Source organism: Peromyscus californicus, unplaced genomic scaffold (assembly GCF_007827085.1).
Source record: "Peromyscus californicus insignis strain IS unplaced genomic scaffold, ASM782708v3 Scaffold_18__1_contigs__length_77618521, whole genome shotgun sequence".
Taxonomy (NCBI): Eukaryota; Metazoa; Chordata; class Mammalia; order Rodentia; family Cricetidae; genus Peromyscus; species Peromyscus californicus.
Window position 1 is genome coordinate 16,303 of NW_026294480.1, and position 20,990 is coordinate 37,292.

Below are 20,990 nucleotides of genomic sequence, written 5' to 3' on the forward strand. Positions count from 1 at the left end.
TCTCTCTAGATGTATTTTCTTTTTGGTACTGGGTGTTAAAATTAAGACCTCCTGCATTGTAGGCAAGTGTCCTATCACTAAACTATCTCCCCATCACTTTGCATTTTTCACTGAGGGAAAAGTCTTACTAAATTGCCCAGCTAGGACTTGAAGGCATGTCTTTGGCCCTGCAATCTTGCTGCAGACTCCTGTGCAGTTTGAGTGTACGGGCCTTCACCACTAAGGCTGGCTTCAAAAATCATTTTTTAAAGTGTTAGGAGTGAGTTCCCATATTTTTTATTGTTTACTTTCAAGAAAGATTGAGTTGATGTCAATTTTCCATGTTATAATAATCATCTGTAAGTAGGCATGTGATTTTAAACCATCATAACCAGAAATAATATGTAAAACGAATAAAACAATTATTGTCAAAGGTTTTAACCACATTCAAATATTTCAATCAATTCATTTTGTCATTAGGGGAATTAAAAAGAAACATGATATTTACCTGTAGTTATTCAGTGTATGGAGACTGGTTGCTTGTATGACACCCTCAATCTCAGGAAGCAGAGCTAAAAACCCAGGAAATAATCAAATCTTTTCAAGGGTTCTTGAAATTCGCTCTCACAGATTTGTGGGAAATGTAGTCTTGCCTGGTGTGACGTCACAAGCAAGGGCCGTGGAAATCTTCTGTGCGCATATGTCCCAAGAGTCTTTCCTCGAGTTCCGGCCTCTGGATGTACTGTTCGCTGTCCTACAAGCTTGGGTTTGATTATTTGACTTGAAGGTACCTGCCAGCGGGGAGAGGAGCTCTACAAGCCTGAGACACTCTGCAGGTCGGAGGATGTTCCAATGCTTACAGAGAGCGGAAATGTGGGTGGGTATAAGGCAGATAGAACCTGTTTGGGAGGTTTTTGCGGTGATCTAGGCTGAGTTACCCGGTCAGAATCCGCAGGTCATGACTGGGGAGAGGATGATTGGAACAGTGCTATCTTTCAGTGGTCGCTCTGTTAGAATGTAGTGTGCTTCTAAGAATTGGACAGATGGCTCCCATAGCCGAATCCGACACTGCTCTCCTCGCTCCCTCCAGGTAGGGCTGTTTCAGCTGACTACCTGATCTTGGGAGGTGTATAATGTGAGTTCATTTTCCAGCTTTGCTGTGGAGAGGTCATGTTATCAGCTTAATGAGACTTACATGACTATTGTACTTATGAGATTCTTGGCGTATTTAACCAAGTGGAGTCTCTAGCCTGCCTAGTACTCTTTGTTTAACAGTTTATAAAAACAGTTTCTGGGGGCAGAGTTCTGTGAGGGAAGTTGATGTATTGGAATGTCGTTCCATTTTCTTTGGAATAAATCATTACAGATTTTAAAAGCCCCCCCCCCCCCCCTTTGAAGACAAATCCTCCAGGTACACTACCCTCTGACCTGAACTCTCCTAGCAACCCTTCCATATAGAAATAAAAGTTCCAGAAAGAGGACCACCTTAGATTTCCTTAGTCCAAGCAATTACTGATCCTACACTCTAGAGTGAAAAAAAATTTAATACTTATCAGGGACTGTGTGATGTTGGAAGCTTTGGACCAATTTTCAGGAGAGATGAGTTGGGCTGAGAAAGACAGTCATAGTCTTAGGAATTTTAAGTAATGTTGGAGGAGATTTAAGGTGTGTGTGTGTGGGGGTGAGGGGTATGACCTGGTGGTGTACCTGATAAGTCTCTGTCTACAGTCTCTACTCACACTTCTTTACATCTATCTATCCCCTTATCTATAGAGTATACGCTCTAAAATGACTCATCACCTAATGTGGCATCTAAGTACACTGATGCTCCATGTACATGACAGTTCTTCCTGGAAAGGCGTGCCAATATATTTATACTTTATCTGAAAGGTGAAAAATCAATTAAAAGAGATCTGACTTGCTCAGGGTCCCAAGATTTGTACATACTAGATTTCTAATGTCTTGTTCTGGTTTTACATATTTTGCTACATTTAATTAAGTTATGCCAAGTGTTCATTTGTCATGAGTCTGTTTTGTAGCATTAAAGTACTTATAAACACCTTATCTTTAATACTAATATTTTCTATGGATTATATAATTTTTATAAGGAAAACAACCCTGACACCTATCATTTACTATATATCTCTGATACGCAGGAAAATAATAGTATTCTATTATACATTATTTAAAATAGGAAAAGTATATTGCCTGATGCATATGAAGAAAACAGGTTTCTTAAAATCTATTACAGTAACATTCTCTCCAGTTACAAACCCATTTTATGTTTTTGTTTTCTGCATAAGTAAAATTTGTGGTGCATGCCTGACAGCAAGGCATTTGGGAGGGAGAGGCAGGATAATCAGGACTTCAAGATCATCCTTGGCAGGTCTGAGGTGTGGCTCACTAGTGGAGCCCTTGCCTAGATCATAATTCTAGCATGTGTAAGTCCCTGGGTCAATCCCTAGCACTGCAAAAATAAAAACAAACAAACAGAAAAACAGCTATGGAAGGCTCCTAATTAAAAACTATCTTTGGCTATGTAGTAGGTTCAAGGACATTTTGGACTATAAGACACTCTAGCCCAAAAGTGGAGAAATAGCCACATCCATGATGTACATGCCTTGCAATGGAAGAATATATTTAAATCATATATTCTAATGTTTGTTTTACCAAACCTAGTCAAAAGACAAAGTTTAGTTCATTGTTGAAACAAATTGTACAAGCATTCAGACACAGGAGAAACTGACATTGGGTAACATTACTGAAAGACTGTTCTGTAAGAAATCTATATAATCATGTGTTACAAGATACATACTTTCCATGATGCTTGGGTAAGTGTTGCAGTGAGGTGTGGAGTCCTATGTAGAATCCCTGCACTAAGAGAACAAAAAGTACAATGTATTTTTATAACATTAAGTTTAGTAAAGACAATATTTATTTTGTTTAAATTATTAAACAGTATCTTTTTTTTTCCTCTTTTGGGTGTCCACCACGCAGCTCCCAAATAAATACACAGAGACTTATTCTTGCCCAGCCTTAGCTTGTCTTATCTTGCTTCTAGCTAGATTTTCTAATTTAAATTAACCAGTCTCTCTTCGTTAATGTTTTGCCTCTGGACTTTTCTTTATTCTAACAACCTTTCTTTATTCTATATGTCTTTCTTCCCTTCTTACTCTGTGGCTGGTTGTGTGACTGGGTGGATGGCCCCTGGTGTCCTCATCTTCTCCTTTTTTCCCTCCTAGCTTTTCTTTCTCTCCAGCCTAGATTTCTTCTCCTATTTATTCTCTCTACCTGGCAGCCCTGCCTATCCCTCTCCTGCCTAGCTATTGGCCATTCAGCTCTATATTAGACCAATCAAGTGTTTTAGGCAAAGTAACACAGCTTCACAGAGTTAAACAGATGCAACATAAAAGAATGCAACACATGTTTATATCATTAAACAAATATTCCACATAAGGGAATATAACAATCTTAAACTAATATTTCACAACAATATCTTTAAATAACATGACATACTATTCTCCATTATCATACTCATAGATGCATCTTTAGTGAGTCCTTTTTGTACATCCTTCAGCTATATTTTCCCACACAAGGGCATTTTGGTGCTTTCCAGTTAATGTATGGGGAGAAGCAGGGGATTAGGGCCAAACAAGTTCTTATTCACTCCATCTACCTTTTCTCTTAGTTATATTTCCAGATGGCTTTTGGAATCTCCAAGAGTAACAAAAGTTGAACAAACCTCTGAGGAATTGTTATTTTTCATCTTATTTCTACATTTATGTACTTTAAATTGGATCTATGATTTAAAATTAAACCTAAGAAATAGTAAAACAGCTGGGCCAATAGTACAAGGACAGGATGGCTGTGGTGATGCATGCCTTTAATCCTGGGATTCTAAAGACAGAAGCAGGTGACTTTATAACCAACATGATCTACATATTAAGTTCTAGACTTGCCAAGCATGCATAATGAGGCCCTGTCTCAATAAAAAAGTTTATCCTCAGCTATAGAGTGAGTTTGCAGCCAGCTTGGCCTATATGAGGCCAACCCTATCTTAAAAAAAAAAAAAGAAAAAAGAAAAGAAAGAAATTGTGAAATACTTAAAGTTCATGTCTATAAGAGAGTCACCACTGACATGTAATCATAAGCAGGTGTTGTGCCACACTATTCCTGGGGAGACTAAATGCCTATGCACCCCAGATAGTGAACTAATGAGAGATCAAAGTAAGAATAACACCAAAACCCAACTTGGTGAACCAGTGAGTTTCCCCTGAGTTAGTTACTGAAGTGTAGATTAAAGGTTACTTAACAGGAGCAGAAATAACTCAAAGACAGCTGCATCACCAAAAACCTATCCTAGCATGGGTAATGCCTCACAAAAGCTGGAAACCTTGAGCTCACTGCACACCTTGTAGGCAGCTCAACAGGGTGTTTCTTTCAGGTAGCTCAGGTGTTCTGAGCCAATTTCAGGTGACTGGGATGGTCTCTGCTTCTTCCTGGCTAAGTGGCTCAGTTGCCTCTTCTAAGCAGCTTAGTTTGAGAGTGTCTCTCAGCAGCCCTTACTGCTTATATATATGCTTGGGACAGAGGGGCCTAGTGTATCTGATCACTCTGAGGGAATTCCTAAAGCAGTGGTTATCAAACTTCCCAATGCTGCAAGCCTTTAATATAATTCCTCATGTTGTGGTTACCTCAATCATAAAATTATTTTTGTTGCTACTTCATAACTGTAAGTTTGCTACTGATACGAATCGTAAATATCTCTGTTTCCCAATTATTTTAGGCAATCCATATGAAAAGATCATTTGACCTCCCAAAAGGATTGTGACCCTCATGTTGAGAACCATTGTCCTAAAGCTTTTGTTTACCTACTTAACTTAAGGACCTTCCCTGCAGGGTAGACTGTTTCACCTGTGTCTGAATGCTTGTACAACATGTTCCAACAATGAACTATACTTTGTTTTTTGACTAGGTTTGGTCAAACATACATTAGTATATATGATTTAAATATATTCTTCCATTGTTAGTTATACCCTTGAGCATAGATAGACTGTGTAGAAACCCATGGCCAGGACACATGCCCTAGGCAAGAGTAGGCAGAAGCCACTACACACATTAGGAAAGCCATCTTAAACCAACCTGTCTCAGTCAAGCACCAGACGACTAAAGCATTAGTTGTGATCCAACCAGCACTAGCACAGGAACTATCAAATGAATGCATTGCAAATATGCACAGCATGCTGAACAAAACAGGATTGATTGATTGATTGATTGAATTTTTCAGACAGGGTTTTTCTGTGTAACAGTCCTAGCTGTCCTGGAACTCACTTTGTAGACCAGGCTGGCCTCAAACTCACAGAGATCTACCTGCCTCTGCTTCCCAAGTGCTGGGATTAAAGGCGTGTACCACCACTGGCTGGCTCCACACATTTTTCTAAATTCATTTCTCCATGCAGAACACACAGCAAATAAAACAATATGAGAAAAAAGTCTACAAAAATACCATTGAGTGTGTTTTGTGTTGGCCATCTATTGGTGGGCATGAAACCTACCCTTAAGTATGTTTTAATATACCCAGTGAGACTCCATGGGAGAAAACTCAATTTTCCTTTGTAAGCAAATGCCATTTGGAGATATCTTCTTGGTTGCGGTGGGAACCCATGTCCACTACCCCTTCTCCACATTGGAACACCATCGGGCTTGAATTTGTGCAGAGCCTGAGGATGCTGCCACAGTCCCTTTGAGTTTATATTGTTGTGTCTGGAATACACTGTTTCTTTGAAGTCATTCATTCCCTTTAGCTCTCACAGTCTTTCAGCCTCCTCTTATGTATAGCTTGAGCCCTGAGTGGAGGGATTCGATGAAGACATCCCATTTATGACTGAGTGTTCCAAAGTCTGTCATACTCTACACATTGTCCAGTTGTGGGCCTTTGTGTTAGTTCCTATCTACTGGAAGAGGAAGCTTCTCTGATGATGGTTGAATCAGACAATGTCATTAGGAGTCATTTTATTGCTATGTTTAGCAGAACAATATTTGGATTCCCCCAGATTCATGGCCTAACCCGTCTCGGATTCTTCTCCAGAGCTGAATCAGGTATAGGTTCCATCTCATGGAGTAGGCCTTAAATCCAATCAGAAAGTAGTTGGTTGCTCCCACAACATTTGTGCTGCCTATTGTACCAACATATCTTACAGGCAGGTCAGTTTTGTAGATCACAGGATTTGTAGCTGGGTTGGCAGTTACCTTTCTCCTCTGGTTGTGTGCAGAGTACCTTCCAGTACTATGAATACTAGTCAGTAGGGGTGAAACCTCTAGTTAGGTACTGGCTTGACTTCTCTGTGTTCAATGAGATATGTAAGTGTTGTCTTCAGCAGTAGGGCCTTACTTTCAGCTTATGGAGAACAACCAATAGTCCAGGCAATATCCTGAGATGTTTGGAAGTTTCCATGGGGCCCCTTTGTCTAGCAAACAAACTGGATATAACCCATTCCTGGCAATGGATGTTTCACTTACTGGCAAAAGATGTCTAATTGGGGTATAATCTCCCACATTATTTAGATTTAGACTCCATTTAGATTTCATATATATATATATATATATATATATATATATAAAAGCCTCTAAATTGTTAGATTTCCAAATAGCCCCTCGAGTGGCCTTAGTGTTAGTTGTTCCTCCCCATATGTCCTCCCTTACCCCTTTCTTCTATCCCTCTCCCCATTTAAGCCTCACACTCCACTCTTTCCTCATCTTTCTGTAACTATTTATTCAATTTCTTCTTCTTTGGGAGATCCTGTCCTCTCTCCAGTCCCTGACTCAATACCTAATCTCTGTTATATGTATTGAAGCGTGCATATCAAGGGCTTAAAAGATAACATCCATATACAAGAGAAAACCTACAATATTTGTCTTTTGGGGTCTGGGTTACCTCAATCAGGATGATTTTTTTTCTAGTTCCATCCATTTACCTATATTAGTGAAGGTTCTCTAGAGTAACAGAACTTCTAGAATGAATCTCTCATATATATATATATATATATATATATATATATATATATATATATATATATACCTCACAGGTATGCCTATATTTTTGGGTTTTTACTTAATTCCAGATATAATCAAGTTGACAACTAAGAATAGCCATCACAAGTTCACCCCTTGTCAACTTGACACACAATCTAATCAATCATATCTCCTTATGTTGTGATTAATTTCCAATAACCAGGACATAATAACACCTAAACATACTGTATCCTACATATAATCAAAACACATTATATATTTAACCAGGTCATAATTACATGTAGCATGATATAACCATCCCTCGTACAACCACAAACACATTATAAATTTAGAATAGATGGCAATGTCCCTTGAGGGACATTCTTTTAGTATCTCAAACTTAAAGATTATAACCAGTAATAGTCTCTTAATTGATGTTACATCATATGATAACAAAATAGAGGAAAAGAAAACACAAATATCTGCACAAACACATTCTTAAAAAAATATGACAGAAACACTCATGTCAATTATAATCCTCTTTTCTGCAACTGGTCACATGGCCTCAGCTGGTATTTATAACTACCTTCCTCTATGCCCATTCTGTATTTCTTCCACCTCATGAAGTTTTGTCTCTTTTCCTGGAGGGGAGACCCATAACTTCATTTCTGATGGTTCTGTGCCCTTTGTTATCTTGCCTGGATTAGGATGTTGTAGTTTCCCATTGACTTTAATTACAGGACATGGTAGTATCAAGAGGTTCCCTTAAACAATCTCCTGCACTCCAAACATAAACTTTTTTATCTCCATTATGGAGAAGCAATTCAATTTCCCCATGGTAATTCAGATCAATCACCCCTCCTAACACTGTTGTTCCTTTCTTAGCCTGTTGGTTTAAGGGCATCAGAAGCCCAAAGTGGCCAGAGGGACATCTGAGTTTCTAGTACAGTGGAAAGTTTGTTATGGCTCCTGGCAGGAGTGCTCCTCCTTCTGGAACCAAAACTTCTAGGCCAGCAAAACTTAAGGTTGAAGGAACAGGAAGAAAAAATTTTCCTAGTGGGTCAGGAGGAGTGACAGTGAATGAAACCATCCTGTTTCCACCCCCTTGATTCCTGATCATATATTGGACACTGATTCAGAGTATATACCGTCTCATGGAAAACCCCACCCCAGCCGTACAGGCAGGCTGCTGCCACCTAATTGGCCCTGGGACTGTGTCTTTAAAAGGCCATTACATCTTTCTGTCAGGCCATCTGCTTCAGGATGGTAGGGAACATGCTAAGAGCAGTGTATTAAATGCTCTTGGGTTCACTGTTGCACCATGACAGTGGATAAGGCATTCTATAAGTGCACACATGGTGGTTTGGGCAGAAGCATTACATGCAGGAAAGGCAATTCCATAACCAGTTTATCTATTCCAGTAAGGACCAAGTGCTGTCCTTTCCATGGAAAAATTGATCCAATATAGTCAACTTACCACCAGGTCACTGTTTGGTCACCCTTAGGAATGGTGCATATCTGGGGCTCAATGTTGGATTGTTATTGTAAGATCTGGCACTCCACAGCAGATGTACCCAGGTCAGCCTTAGTGAGTTGAAGTCTTTGTTGTTGAGCCTATGCATAACCCCCATCTCTGCTACCATAGCCACTTTGTTCTTGTGCAAACTGGACAATGACAGGAATGGCTGGGGAAAGAGGCTGACTGTCCAGAGAATGGTGCTGTGGGATAATGCCCTTGTACACTGGTTTAATAAAACACTGATTGGCCAGTAGCCAGGCAGGAAGTATGGACAAAATAAGTAGACAAGGAGATTCTGGGAAGAGGAAGGCTGAGTCAGGAGACGCCAGCCTGCTGTCCAAGGAGCAACATGTAATGACATACAGGTAAAGCCACAGAACACATGGCAACATATAGATTAACAATTCTCTTCTTGTCTACTTAGATAATATTATATTCTTCTGAGGTCTTTGATGTAGTTGAGGACTAAATAGTTATGATTATAATACTCCTTCGTTATGATAAAAGATAAATATAAAACTTTAGACTCACAAATATATGGTAGATAGAATATTTTCTTTAAATTTGCTAAGTACAAATAGACTAGATATTATAACTATAATTCTTGCTTGATAACTGTTTTGTTATATGTAATCTTACTGTGTTAAAGTTAAAACCTTCCTTTTTGATTAGACAGAAAAGGGGAAATGCTGTGGGATAATGCCCTTGTACACTGGTTTAATAAAATGCTGATGGGCCAGTAGCCAGGCAGGAAGTATAGTCGGAGCCAGCAGACAAGGAGAATTCTGGGAAGAGGAAGAGCAAAGTCAGGAGACGCCAGCCAGACACAAAGGAAGCAAGATGACAAGGCAGAACTGAGAAAAGGTACCAAGCCACGTGGCTAAACATAAATAAGAATTATGGGTTAAATTAAGTGTAAGAGCTAGTCAGTAATAAGCCTGAGCTAATAGCCAAGCAATTATAATAAAAAAAAAGTCCAAGCAGTTATAAATAATATTAAGTCTCTGTGTGATTATTTTATAAGCAGCTGATTGACTGCGTGGCCATGAAGGACACAAAAAAAATTTCAGCTACAGAATGGGTATTCCTATCTACTTGATTATTGAACTCCTCCTCAGCTGAAATTGACTTTTGATGAGCATTTACATGGGACACAAATATCTTCACATCCTTTGTCATTTGGAGAGATCTATCTACATCTTCCCCAAATACCTTTCTCACTGATTTTCTAATCATGCTCTTTAAAAGTCCCTGACCATCCAGCCATTCATTGACTAGAGCCCATGATCAGTGAACAATCACACATTTGGCCATTTCTCCTTCCAGACAAAATGTGTGACAAAAAATACTGTCCAAAGTTCTGTCCATTGTGAAGATTTCCCTTTGCTAGTGTCTTTCAGGGTTGTCTCAGAAAGGGGTTTTAATGCTGCAGCTGTCCACTCCTGGGTGGTGGCTGCATAATGTGCAGAACTATCAGTAAACCAGGCCTTAGTCTTTTCTTCCTCATGATCATGGGGCATTTAATGAGGTTATAAGTACATGCTTGACAACAGATGGAATTGTAATGGAAGAAAAAACAATAGGCATTTGGAAAACTTCTTCCTGTAGCTTATTTGTGTCTTCAAGACATGCTCAGGCCCAATCATGTATATACCACTAACATTTGATAATAGATTGGTGCTTTGCACATCCTACTTTATGACTTGGTGGGTCAGATAACACTCAACTCATGATGGGCAACTCAGATCACATGGTAACTGGGTGGCTTATTGTCAAACATTCAGTTTCCACTAAGGCCCAATAGCAAGCTAAGAGCTGTCTTTCAAAAGAAAAATAGTTGTCTGCAAATAATGATAGTGCCTTGATCTGTAGTTGAACTTTCTTTGGGCCAGCAGCTCCCAAATAATGATACAGAGACGTCTTATTATGAAAGCTTGGCTTTAGCTTAGACTTGTTCCCAACTAGCTTTTATAACTTAAATTAGCCCATTTATATTAATATACGTTCTGCCACATTTCTCATTACCTCTCCTCTATACTGTACATTCAACTTGCTCTGTGTCTCACTAGCAAAATCCCCACCTCTCAGATTCTTCCCAGAGTTCCTGTTTCTGCCCAAAAGTCCTGTCTGTCCTCTCCTGCCTAGCTATTGGCCATTCATTTCTTTATTAAACCAATCAGAAGGTGCCTAGGCAGGCAAGGTAAAACAGCAACACATTTTCACACATTGTGATCAAATATCCCACAACATTGCTCCAAAAATCCCAAAGGTCTCTTCTGTGATTCACCTGTAGGGGCCTGCCAATGGCTCCAAACAGCATCCCTATCTGCCACTGACACCTGAAATATAGATAAGAGAGTTAAAAGGAGATGTGGTGGAAACCACTGATAGGTTTTCTGTATCATGCTAATAGGTTTCTCTGCTGACCAAGCCAAATTGAAATATCATCAAGTCTTATGGATAATGTGATCCAAGTGGTAGAACAGCCTGCACAGCGGCCTTGACCTGTTGAAGAGTTTTTGTTCCAGGCCCCACACAAAGCTAGCAGCTTTCTGAGTCACTTGGTATATGAGTCAGAATAACACACCCAACTGAGCAATATGCTGTCTCCAGAATCCAAATAGGCCCACTATATGTTGTGCTTCTTTCTTGGTGGTGGGAAAGGCCAGGTACAATAACTTATTCTTCACCTTGGAAGGAATATCTCTGCATGGTCCACACCGCTGGACTCGTAAGAATTTTACTGAGGTAGAAAGCCCTTGAATTTTGGTTGGATTTATTTCTCATCATCTGATGTGCATATACGTTACTAATGAGCCCAAAGTGATTGCTACCTCCTGCTCATTTGGTCCAGTAAGTATAATGTCATCAATATTGTGCACCAATGTGATATTTTGTGAAAGAGACAAATGATCAAGATCCCTTGTATGACACAGGGCAGGAGAATATAGTGATATTTTATTTGTACTGAAATGTGATTTGTATGTTAATAAATAAAGTTGCCCGGGGGTCAGAGCTATTAGGTCTGATAAGCCAATGGTATTGGGATGACTGAGCCCTATGGGCGTGGTCTTCTCTGGGTATGTGACTGGATAAGAACTGAGGATGAGGGGAAGTTTGGCTTGGCTTGGAGTTTCCCTTTGGCCCTTTGGGAAGAGGTTACAGTGCTGCGGCAGAGAGCGGGAGATGTGACCCAGATTCCTCCTTCTGTCTTGTAATCATTGTGCTTGGATTTGATTTAATAAAAGGTAAAACAGTCTCCAGTGTTCCCATTATAATAGCCCACACTCCACAGGTCAGGGAACCAATATGAGAATTCTGTTAACTTCAAATATATCTATCCCAATTATACATTTTGGGACTGGGGACCCACTGCAAGCCATAGTGAAAGCTGGGCGGTGGTGGTGCATGCCTTTAATCCCAGCACTTGGTAGGCAGAGCTAGGTAGATCTCTGTGTGTTCAAGGATACAGCCAGCATTGGAGACACACGCCTTTAATCTCAATACCATCCATAGAAGACCTGGAGGTCTGTACAGACAGGCAGTGACTAGGAGGTCATGTGGTTGGGTTTACAACCAATGAGGAGGTAGAACAGAAACTATAAAAAAGACAGACACAGGAAGTAGGTCTCTTTCAGAGAGGTACAGCGACCAGTGAAGGGTAAGGTTTTTAGCTCTTAGCTATTGCTCTGACCTCTTGGCTTTCATCTCTGTATTGGCTCTGTGTTTCTTATTGAATAAGACAGTTACTTCCACAGGAGAATTAATATATCCTTGAGGTAAAACTATAAAGGTAGTTTTATTGCTAGCCTTGCTAACTGAAAGAAAATTGTTTCTTGTGGTCCTTATGGACAAATAATAATCAATAACTGCATGCTGTATACCTGGAGATATGTTACTTTGCTCAGGTAAGGACACCACATCTGGTATAACAGCTACAATTGGAGTCACTATTTGATTGAGTGTTCAGTAGACAATTGTTATTCTCTACAATCCATGTCTTCTGCACTGACCAGATAAGAGAGTTAAAAGGAGATGTGGTGGAAACCGCTGATAGGTTTTCTGTATCATGATAATAGGTTTCTCTGCTGACAAAGTAAGCCAGACCAAGCCAAATTGAAAAAGTAAAAGAACAGGTTTATTTGAGCAAAACACCACCCAGGTTGTTGCTTGATTCTAATGGCTCCCTCAGGGGAGGAGGTGAGAAGGCTGAGAAGGCAGAGAAGGTGAGAGAGACATTAACAGCACAGATACTGGAAGTCAGTTGAAGGCAAAAAACAAACTGGTTTATTTAATAATGGGGGGGAGCAGCGGCAGGGGGAGGCCTTATATACCCTCCTCCCAGCACCCAGTCTGTGTTGCAATCTGGTGGCATTGTGTGGTCATCCTTCATTGGCTGGGCACAACCAGGAACTCCGTGCTTGTTGCTAAGCCCTCAGGTAGACTCTGCAGGATCAGGAACTCTTGACAATGACCAGGAACTCTGGACAGTGCCTGTTGCTAGGCCCTCAGGCAGATTCCAGGTTGGCTCATAAGGAAGTACATTATGTGCATGCCCTGGTCTGAGTCAATTTTCTTGGCTCTATGGACCTGTCCTACTACACCTGGTGAGTCTTCCAGCCACAGATATCGGAGCCAGAGAAATCACACAGCCAAACTAAAGCAGGGAGCTTATATACCCTGTAGATGAGGGGTGATAACTTGTCCTCCACAAGATAGATTTGTGTCCAAGTATGATCAAAAGCTGAGCGCTTTAGGCAGGGACTTGGGCTGCTGGCAACTTCAGGGGAGGAGCTGCCATAGCTGCAAAGAATGGAGATCTGGGCTTTTTGGCACCTTTTCTTTGTTGGAGATTCTCTGAGAGTGTGGGGTTTGGAGAGTGAGAGATGGGGCTTTCTGGATCGAACAAAATGAGCTGCAGGTTCTAGCTGAACCACCACCACCCCTGCATCTTTTAAGTCCTTGATGGTGACACTAATTTCTGCAGTTCCTCCAGGGATGTGATACTATTTTTGCTTGGCAGAGACAACTCTAAAGGCTTCCATTTAGCCTTTCCAACTATAATAGCCTGTAGTGGGAATTTGGTCTGATAAGCCAATGGTATTGGGATGACTGAGCCCTATGGGCGTGGTCTTCTCTGGGTATGTGACTGGATAAGAACTGAGGATGAGGGGAAGTTTGGCTTGGCTTGGAGTTTCCCTTTGGCCCTTTGGGAAGAGGTTACAGTGCTGCGGCAGAGAGCGGGAGATGTGACCCAGATTCCTCCTTCTGTCTTGTAATCATTGTGCTTGGATTTGATTTAATAAAAGGTAAAACAGTCCCCAGAGTTCCCATTATAATAGCCCACACTCCACAGGTCAGGGAACCAATATGAGAATTCTGTTAACTTCAAATATATCTATCCCAATTATACATTTTGGGACTGGGAAAATAACCACAGTATGAGTTTGGGGACCCACTGCACCTACTGTGAGTCAGATTTCAGCCAAAACTCCATTAATCACCTGACCTCCATAAGCTCTTACTTTAATTGGAGTGCCACAATGTTTCTTGGGATTTCCTAGAATCATTGTTAATTCAAAACCAGTATCCAATAAACTCAGAAAGTCTGACTGTTTCCTAGGCCATAGGTCCCTCTGGAGAAGGACTGGAGAAAAGCTAACAGTAAAACTTTTAGATATTTTATAAAGGTCCTTCCTTGGGGGAACCTGGCTGTCCCTTCATTCAAGGAGTTCTGGATCAGCAAACTGTCTCATCTGGAAATTGATTCATAGGCCTTTTGCCATTATACAATGTAGCCTTTCATTTGTTGGAGAATTTTTCTGCTTGTACAGATCAAACAAAAATTCTGTAGACCTCTTCTCTATTTCATGCCTGGAAATACCATGATTGATTAGCCTGTACCTAAGGTCCACATGAGTAATGCCACCGAAAATTCACTTTGTCTGTGCTGTCTGTTATGAGTCCTACAATCACCTTGTCTTTGGTGGCTCAGTGATGACACCTGGCCCCTGCTAGCTCCCAGCCAAATTAAACCCAATGTATTTAATTCATCCAACTGAGCAGCAGCATCTTCAACCCCAAGATCTGGCACAAGAAAAAGGGCAACAGCAAAGCTCTTCAAATGTGCTGGTGCCACTGTCAACTTTTTGCATCTTATAGGAATAGTGAAGGGCATGTCTTCTGGGACTTCGCATTGAAGTTTTACACAGCATTCCCAGTCTAGCATTTCAGTTTCCCTGAGTCTTAAAATCCGTTCATCAACACTAAGCCAAGGGATATCAGGCATCTCCAACTCCTTTTCATTAGGCCATCTTTTGACAAATGCTTCAGCCAACCATTGAAACAAACTTTTGACACCTTTTTAAACTGTTCAAGCTTCCATATTAAAACTAGAATCTCCTCTCAGGGCCCAATAAACTCAGCCTGATGCAGTTTTACATTATACTTAAAAGATGCATCCTTATACTTCTGTTGTTCCAGAACTACTTCTGGCACCAAAATCTATATTAGTCAGGGTTCTATACAGTAACAGAATTTATATATATATGGGAGATTTATTAGGGACTGTAGAGATGGCTCAGCAGTTAAGAGCACTGGCTGCTCTTCCAGAGGTCCTGAGTTCAATTCCCAGCAACCACATGGTGGCTCACAACCATCTGAAATGAGATCTGATGCCTTCTGGCCTGCAGGTATACATGCAGGCAGAACACTGTATAGATAAAAAAATAATAAATCTTTAAAATAAAAATGAAAGGATTTATTAGAATTACGTACGGACTGTAGTCCAACTAATCCAACAATGGCTGCCTGTAAGGGAAAGTCCAAGAATCCAGTAGTTGCTCAGGCCACAAGGCTGGATGTCTCAGCTGGTCTTCAGTATATGCTGGAATCCCAAAGATGTAGGCTCTAATGCCAGTGAAGGAATGGACTTGCTAGCAAGGTGAGAGCAAGCAGGCAAAGAGCAAATTTTTCCTTCTTCCATGTCCTTATATAGGCTCCCAGCAGAAGCCATGACCAAGATTAGATCTGGATTAAAGGTGTGTCTTCCTTCCTCAAAGGTCCAGATTAGAAGATCTTTCTATTTAAAATTAATCAGAAATCCCTTACAGGTATGCCCTCTATTTTTGGGTTTTAAATAATTATAGATGTAGTAAAGTTGACAACCAAGAATAGCCATCACACCTGCAAATTGTATAATTTCATTTTTGAACAGCTGAATAATATTGCTGAATAATAATATAATAAATATATATTATATAATACATAATATATAATAATAAACAACTGAATAATATAATATTGTGTAATCCACATTTTCATTATCTGTTCATCAGTTGATAGGCATTTGGGATGTTTCCAATTTCTGCTTGTTATGAATATAGCAGCAGTGAACATGGATGAGCAAGTATCTCTGGAATCCTTAAGGTTTATGTGCAAGAATGGTATAGCTGGATCTTGAAGTAGATCTATTCCCAGCTTCCTGATGAACCACTACAACATTGATTCCCATAATGGCTGTAAAAGTTTGCACTCCCACCAGCAATGAATAAGTTTCCCCCTTTTCTCACATCCTCACCAGCATGAGCTGACATTTGTTTTATTGATCTTAGCCTTTCTAACTAGTATAAAATAAAATTGAAAAGTACTTTTGATTTGCATTTCTCTGATATCTAAGGATGTTGAACATTTTTGAAAACTCTCTGCTTAATTTTATACCCATTTTTAATTAGGTTGTTTTATTTTCAATTTCTTTAGGTCTTTATATATTTTAGATACTAATCCTCTATTGGATGTGTAATTGGTGAAGAATTTTTTCCAAGTATATGTGAACATATCCAAATATAGAAAAGGTATAGTAAAAATGGTTTTTCTGGGGCACTTGCTGTGAACATTGCATGTACTAGTAGTTGCTCTGTGAAATAGTGAAGGATTGGTGAATGAATGTAATTATAGACTTTTGAGGTACTGAACTAGAATAAATTTATTAAAGACTACAATAAATTTGTTAAAAACATTTTCTTATATGAGTACTATTTTCTTTTGTTTTCATTACTTCTCTTGTTGCTTTGATAAAATATAAGACAAAAACAATTTAAAGAAGGAAAAATTTATTTTGACTCATAGGTCTGAGTTACAGACCATCCTGACAGGAGACTCATAGTATCAGGAATCTGGTCACACTATATCCTCGGTCAGGAAGCATAGAGAGCTGAATGTTGATACTCAGCTCACTTTCTCCTTTTCATTTGGTCTGAAACCTCAGCCTAGTAAATGGTGCCACCTATATTCAAGTTTGGTCTTCCAGCCTTAATTAATGCAATCTAGATTCATAGATATTTCCAGAGGTTCATCTCCTATGTGAGTCTAAATCCTGTTAAGGTGACAATATTAACCATACATTTTTTAACTTTATTACTTATTATTTGTGTGGGGCATGTGTGCATGTGCCAGAGTACTCATATAAAGGTCAGAGGGAACTTTCTGCAGTTATTTCTCTGGTCTGCATGTGTTCTGGAGGTGGAAGTCAGGTTGCCAGTCTTGTACAGTACCCTCACCCACTGAGCCATCTTGCTGGCCCACCTTTTCTCTTCATAAAACTTTTAATTTTGTTTTATTTTGTTTGTTTTAAGACAGGGACTTACCATGTAGCACTGGCTGGCCTAGAACTCAGAGATCCACCCGCCTCTGCCTCCCAAGTGCTGAGATTTAAAGGCATGCACCATCACACCAAGATGATTTAATTTTTAACTTCCTGGTACTTTGTAATTATACTTAAAACACAAATGTTGTATAGCTAGATAAAATATTTCATGTCTTACCTTCATTTTTTCTTATTCTTTTTTAAAAAAACTGACACAAATCTACACTTTCTTAAGTCTCTACATCTTCATACCTGTAATTTAAGAACTTGGAAAGCTGAGAACTATCATAAGTTTGAGACCACCGGGGTGCTTATCATCTTGAAAATACATTTTTACTAACTTCTGTTTCTATTTTTCACTACCTGTAAATAAGTGTTTTATCAATTAGACAGTGAAAGATGAGCAAACACTTCCAAAGTTAAGGCGTGCTTCAAAAAAAAAAAAAAAAGAAATTGTATTAGTTATTTTTCTGTTGCTGTGATAAAACATGACCTACAGAAGAAATATATTTTAAATTAGAGTGCAAGAGAGATAAAAGTCTGTTATGGAGGGAAGCACGGCAAAAGGAATACAAAGCTGAAAGGGCACATCTTTTACTACTAGCATAAAGCAGAGTGAGTTGATGTAGGGCAAGGCTATATAATCTAAGGTTGCACCACCTCCCCAAACAGCATCACCAAATAGGAACCAAGTATTCAGATATCCAGATCTGTGGGGGATATTTCTCATTCAGACCACCGCATTCAATTTCCTGGCATTTATTCCCCATAGTCTCTTACAGTTTCAACCATGTTTAAAAGTCGAAAGTTTCTTTTGAGACTCAAGGTAACTTCTTAATTGTAACCTTCTGTAAAATCAAAAGGCAAATTACATACTCCCAACATTTTATTTTATTTTATTTTTATTTTTATGTGCATTGGTGTTTTGCCTGTGCAGATGTCTGTGTGAGGGTCCCATGGAACTGCAGTTACAGACAGTTGTGAGCTGCCATGTGGGTGCTGGGGATTGAACCCAGGTCCTCTGGAAGAGCAGTCAGTGCTCTTAACCACTAAGCCATCTCTCCAGCCCCCTATTCCCAACATTTAATAGCGCAGAATATATATTACTATTCCAAAGGGGAGGATGGAGACATAAGGAGAAAATAATAGACTAAAGCAAGACTGGAACCCAACAAGGCAAATTCCAAATCATGTAGCTCCATTCCAGGTGTAAGAGGACTTAGATGACTCTGCACCAGATTTGCTGGCTGCAACATGCATGTCTCTCTTGGGCTAGTTGTACTTCTTGTATGCAACTCTCCTTAGCAGATTCAGTTTCAATCTCCAGTGAAACCCAGGCTTCACTTTCATAGCTTCACACCACGACCTCTCACAGCCTCTTGCTCTCTCAGGGCCTTCACACAGGGGACTCCCTTGCAACACATGGCATGGCCTTTGCACTCTGAGACCATTGACAAAGAATCCATGATCCCTTCACTTCAGACCTCTTAAAGCTAGCACCATGTGGGCAATACTGCCACATTCTGCTGCCAGCTTTGGATAGACCCTCACATTGAACCATATAAGCAGCTTTTGTTTTCAAGGAGCTAAAAACTTTTGCTTTCACATGTTGGAAGCTTAGCTGCATAGGGTCTTGCCCTGAGGAAGTCTTCCTTTTGTTCCAGTGTAAAGCAGACATCTCCTTAATGGCATTCATCTCCTGAAATTAGAGTGAGTTCAGAAGTAGACCCCTGAAAATCTGTTTCCCTTTCCTATTGTACAGTTATCCTGGTAAAATACTTTTGGTCCTTCTGGTGGGGAGGATAGGAGGAAGGCTAACAGTAAAACTCTTGGGTACTTTAACAAGATCCTTCTTTAGGGATTGTACTGGTTTATGTCAACTCAACAAAACTAAAGTCACCTGGAAAGAGGGAACCTCAATTGAGGAATACCCTCCATCTGACTGCCCTATGGACACATCTGTGGGGCATTTTCTTGATTAATGATTGATATGGAATGGCCTAATGCATTGTGTCCAGTGCCATCCCTGGTCAAGTGGTCCTGGGTTATATAATAAACCAAGCTGAAGAAGTCATAGACAGTAAGCAGCATTCCTCATGATCTCTGCTTCAGTTGTTGCCCCAGGTTCCTGCTTTGATTTCCCTCAGTGATGGAATGTAAACTATAAGCCAAATAAAGCCTTTGCCCCCCAAAGTTGGTATTAGTCATGATATTTATCACAACAGCAAAAAGCAAATTAGGACATTGACTTTATATTCCATTAGTAATTAGTAAATGACTTTCTCAGATTATTCTTCTTGGCAGGTGACTTTGAATGAAATTTCAATGCTTTACTGGTAATGCCACCAGAGAAAATAAATAGGAAAAATCTCTATTCCATTATGACTGCAAAATGTGTTGGGGGGGGATTTAAGAAAATAGAGAAGATAACTTATAATTGAAATTTATTACAATGATTCAAAAATACAATAAATCCTCTTTTGAAGGCTTCTTATGGGTTATCCTCTATCTTGTTACCTGGATATTGAAGTTAAATAGTAAGTCATATGGGAGGGAATTGGCAATTCTAGAGTGTTCATATATGATTTATTGGTCACTTCATAGTTTGTTGTCATTGAAAAACAAGTAAATTCATTTATTTTCTGAAAGTTATAGGTAACTTTTTCTTTCTTTTCCTTTTTAGGTATGAAATATCAATGCCTCATAATTTTTCCCCTCCTTATGTAGATAGAAACACTGATCTTGAGTGTTTTTCTGGATTTAAGCTGAATACTGTCTTATTTAAAACTATTAGTAAAAATGAGATGCAGAAATACCTCAACACCTGAGTGAACGCTAACATCAATCTTGAACCTACAAAAAGAGGTCCATGAAAGTCTACATGATCTGCCGTCTTTTGAGTCAAATACAGGAAGAAGCACAGGGAAGGAAGAAGAAGAAATGGCTGGTTCTAAGGTAAATGTGACCCAAGACAATGGCTGTCTTAATTTTACCCCCAAAGTACATTGTATTTAAAACATGTAAATCTTGACCGAGTGGTGGTGGCACATGCCTTTAATCCCAGCACTCAGGAGGCAGAGGCAGGCAGATCTCTGTGAGTTCAAGGCCAGCCTTATCTACAGCATGAGTTCCAGGAAGGTTCCAAAGCTACACAGAGAAACCCTGTCTTGAAAACAAACAAACAAACAAATAAATAAATAAATAAAACGTGTAAATCTTTACTTTTGTACACCTTGTAATCATTTCAAATGCTTATTTTCCCCTTCCTATGATAGCCAAAGTTATCTATGTAAAATATATCTTTCTTGTATTCAGAATCTTCTCCCATTCTTTCACCCTTGTCCTCCAAGCCATGAATAATTCTTACCCTCAGTTACCTTGAACTGTTGTATTGAAAGTATTTTCATTGAGACAACTGTATATGGGAAAGCATTGATATACTACATTCCCACTGAGAATATATGGGCCTTAATGTACTCCTGAGGGAGTGTCAATGTTATTTTTTATGATCCATTGTTGCTCCATCAGCTTGATGCACATGAGACAATAAAAGCACATTGAAGAGAAAGCTACTCATTTCCCAAACTAACTTAGAAAGGTTTGGAATAGAGTCTCTTCCCTTACAGTACCAAGGAAAAATAAATTGCACTATTAAAATTTTCAGAAACACAGCTTCAGGTTTGCAGAAGACCCATGAAAGAACCTAACTATAATAATGAGTGATGATAAAGATTGCAAAGAAGAAAACAAAGCAGCTCTAAGGTTGAGATGATGGCAATGATGTAGGCATACAACTTCAGACCTGCAGTAAACCAATGAAGGGACTTAGCCACTGAA

General features: G+C 39.5%; 1 protein-coding gene across 9 annotated transcripts in view; it reads left to right on the plus strand.

Annotated features, from left to right (window-relative positions):
• Positions 1-648: 648 nt before the first annotated feature.
• The window catches only part of LOC128113305 (zinc finger protein 420-like), a 32,749-nt gene continuing 12,407 nt past the window's right edge, over positions 649-20,990 (plus strand). For 2 of the 9 annotated variants that reach the window (XM_052742869.1, XM_052742860.1), the window contains exons 1-3: positions 649-815; positions 16,268-16,362; positions 19,837-20,108. Coding sequence is in view for 8 of the 9 variants with exons in the window: in XM_052742860.1 (XP_052598820.1) it covers positions 20,094-20,108 (15 nt within the window). In the remaining variant the exon portion in view is untranslated. Of the gene's footprint in view, positions 857-15,179; positions 15,622-16,267; positions 16,363-19,836; positions 20,109-20,990 lie in introns of those variants that run through there. The other 7 variants (XM_052742863.1, XM_052742867.1, XM_052742866.1 and 4 more) reach the window with 7 other exon arrangements.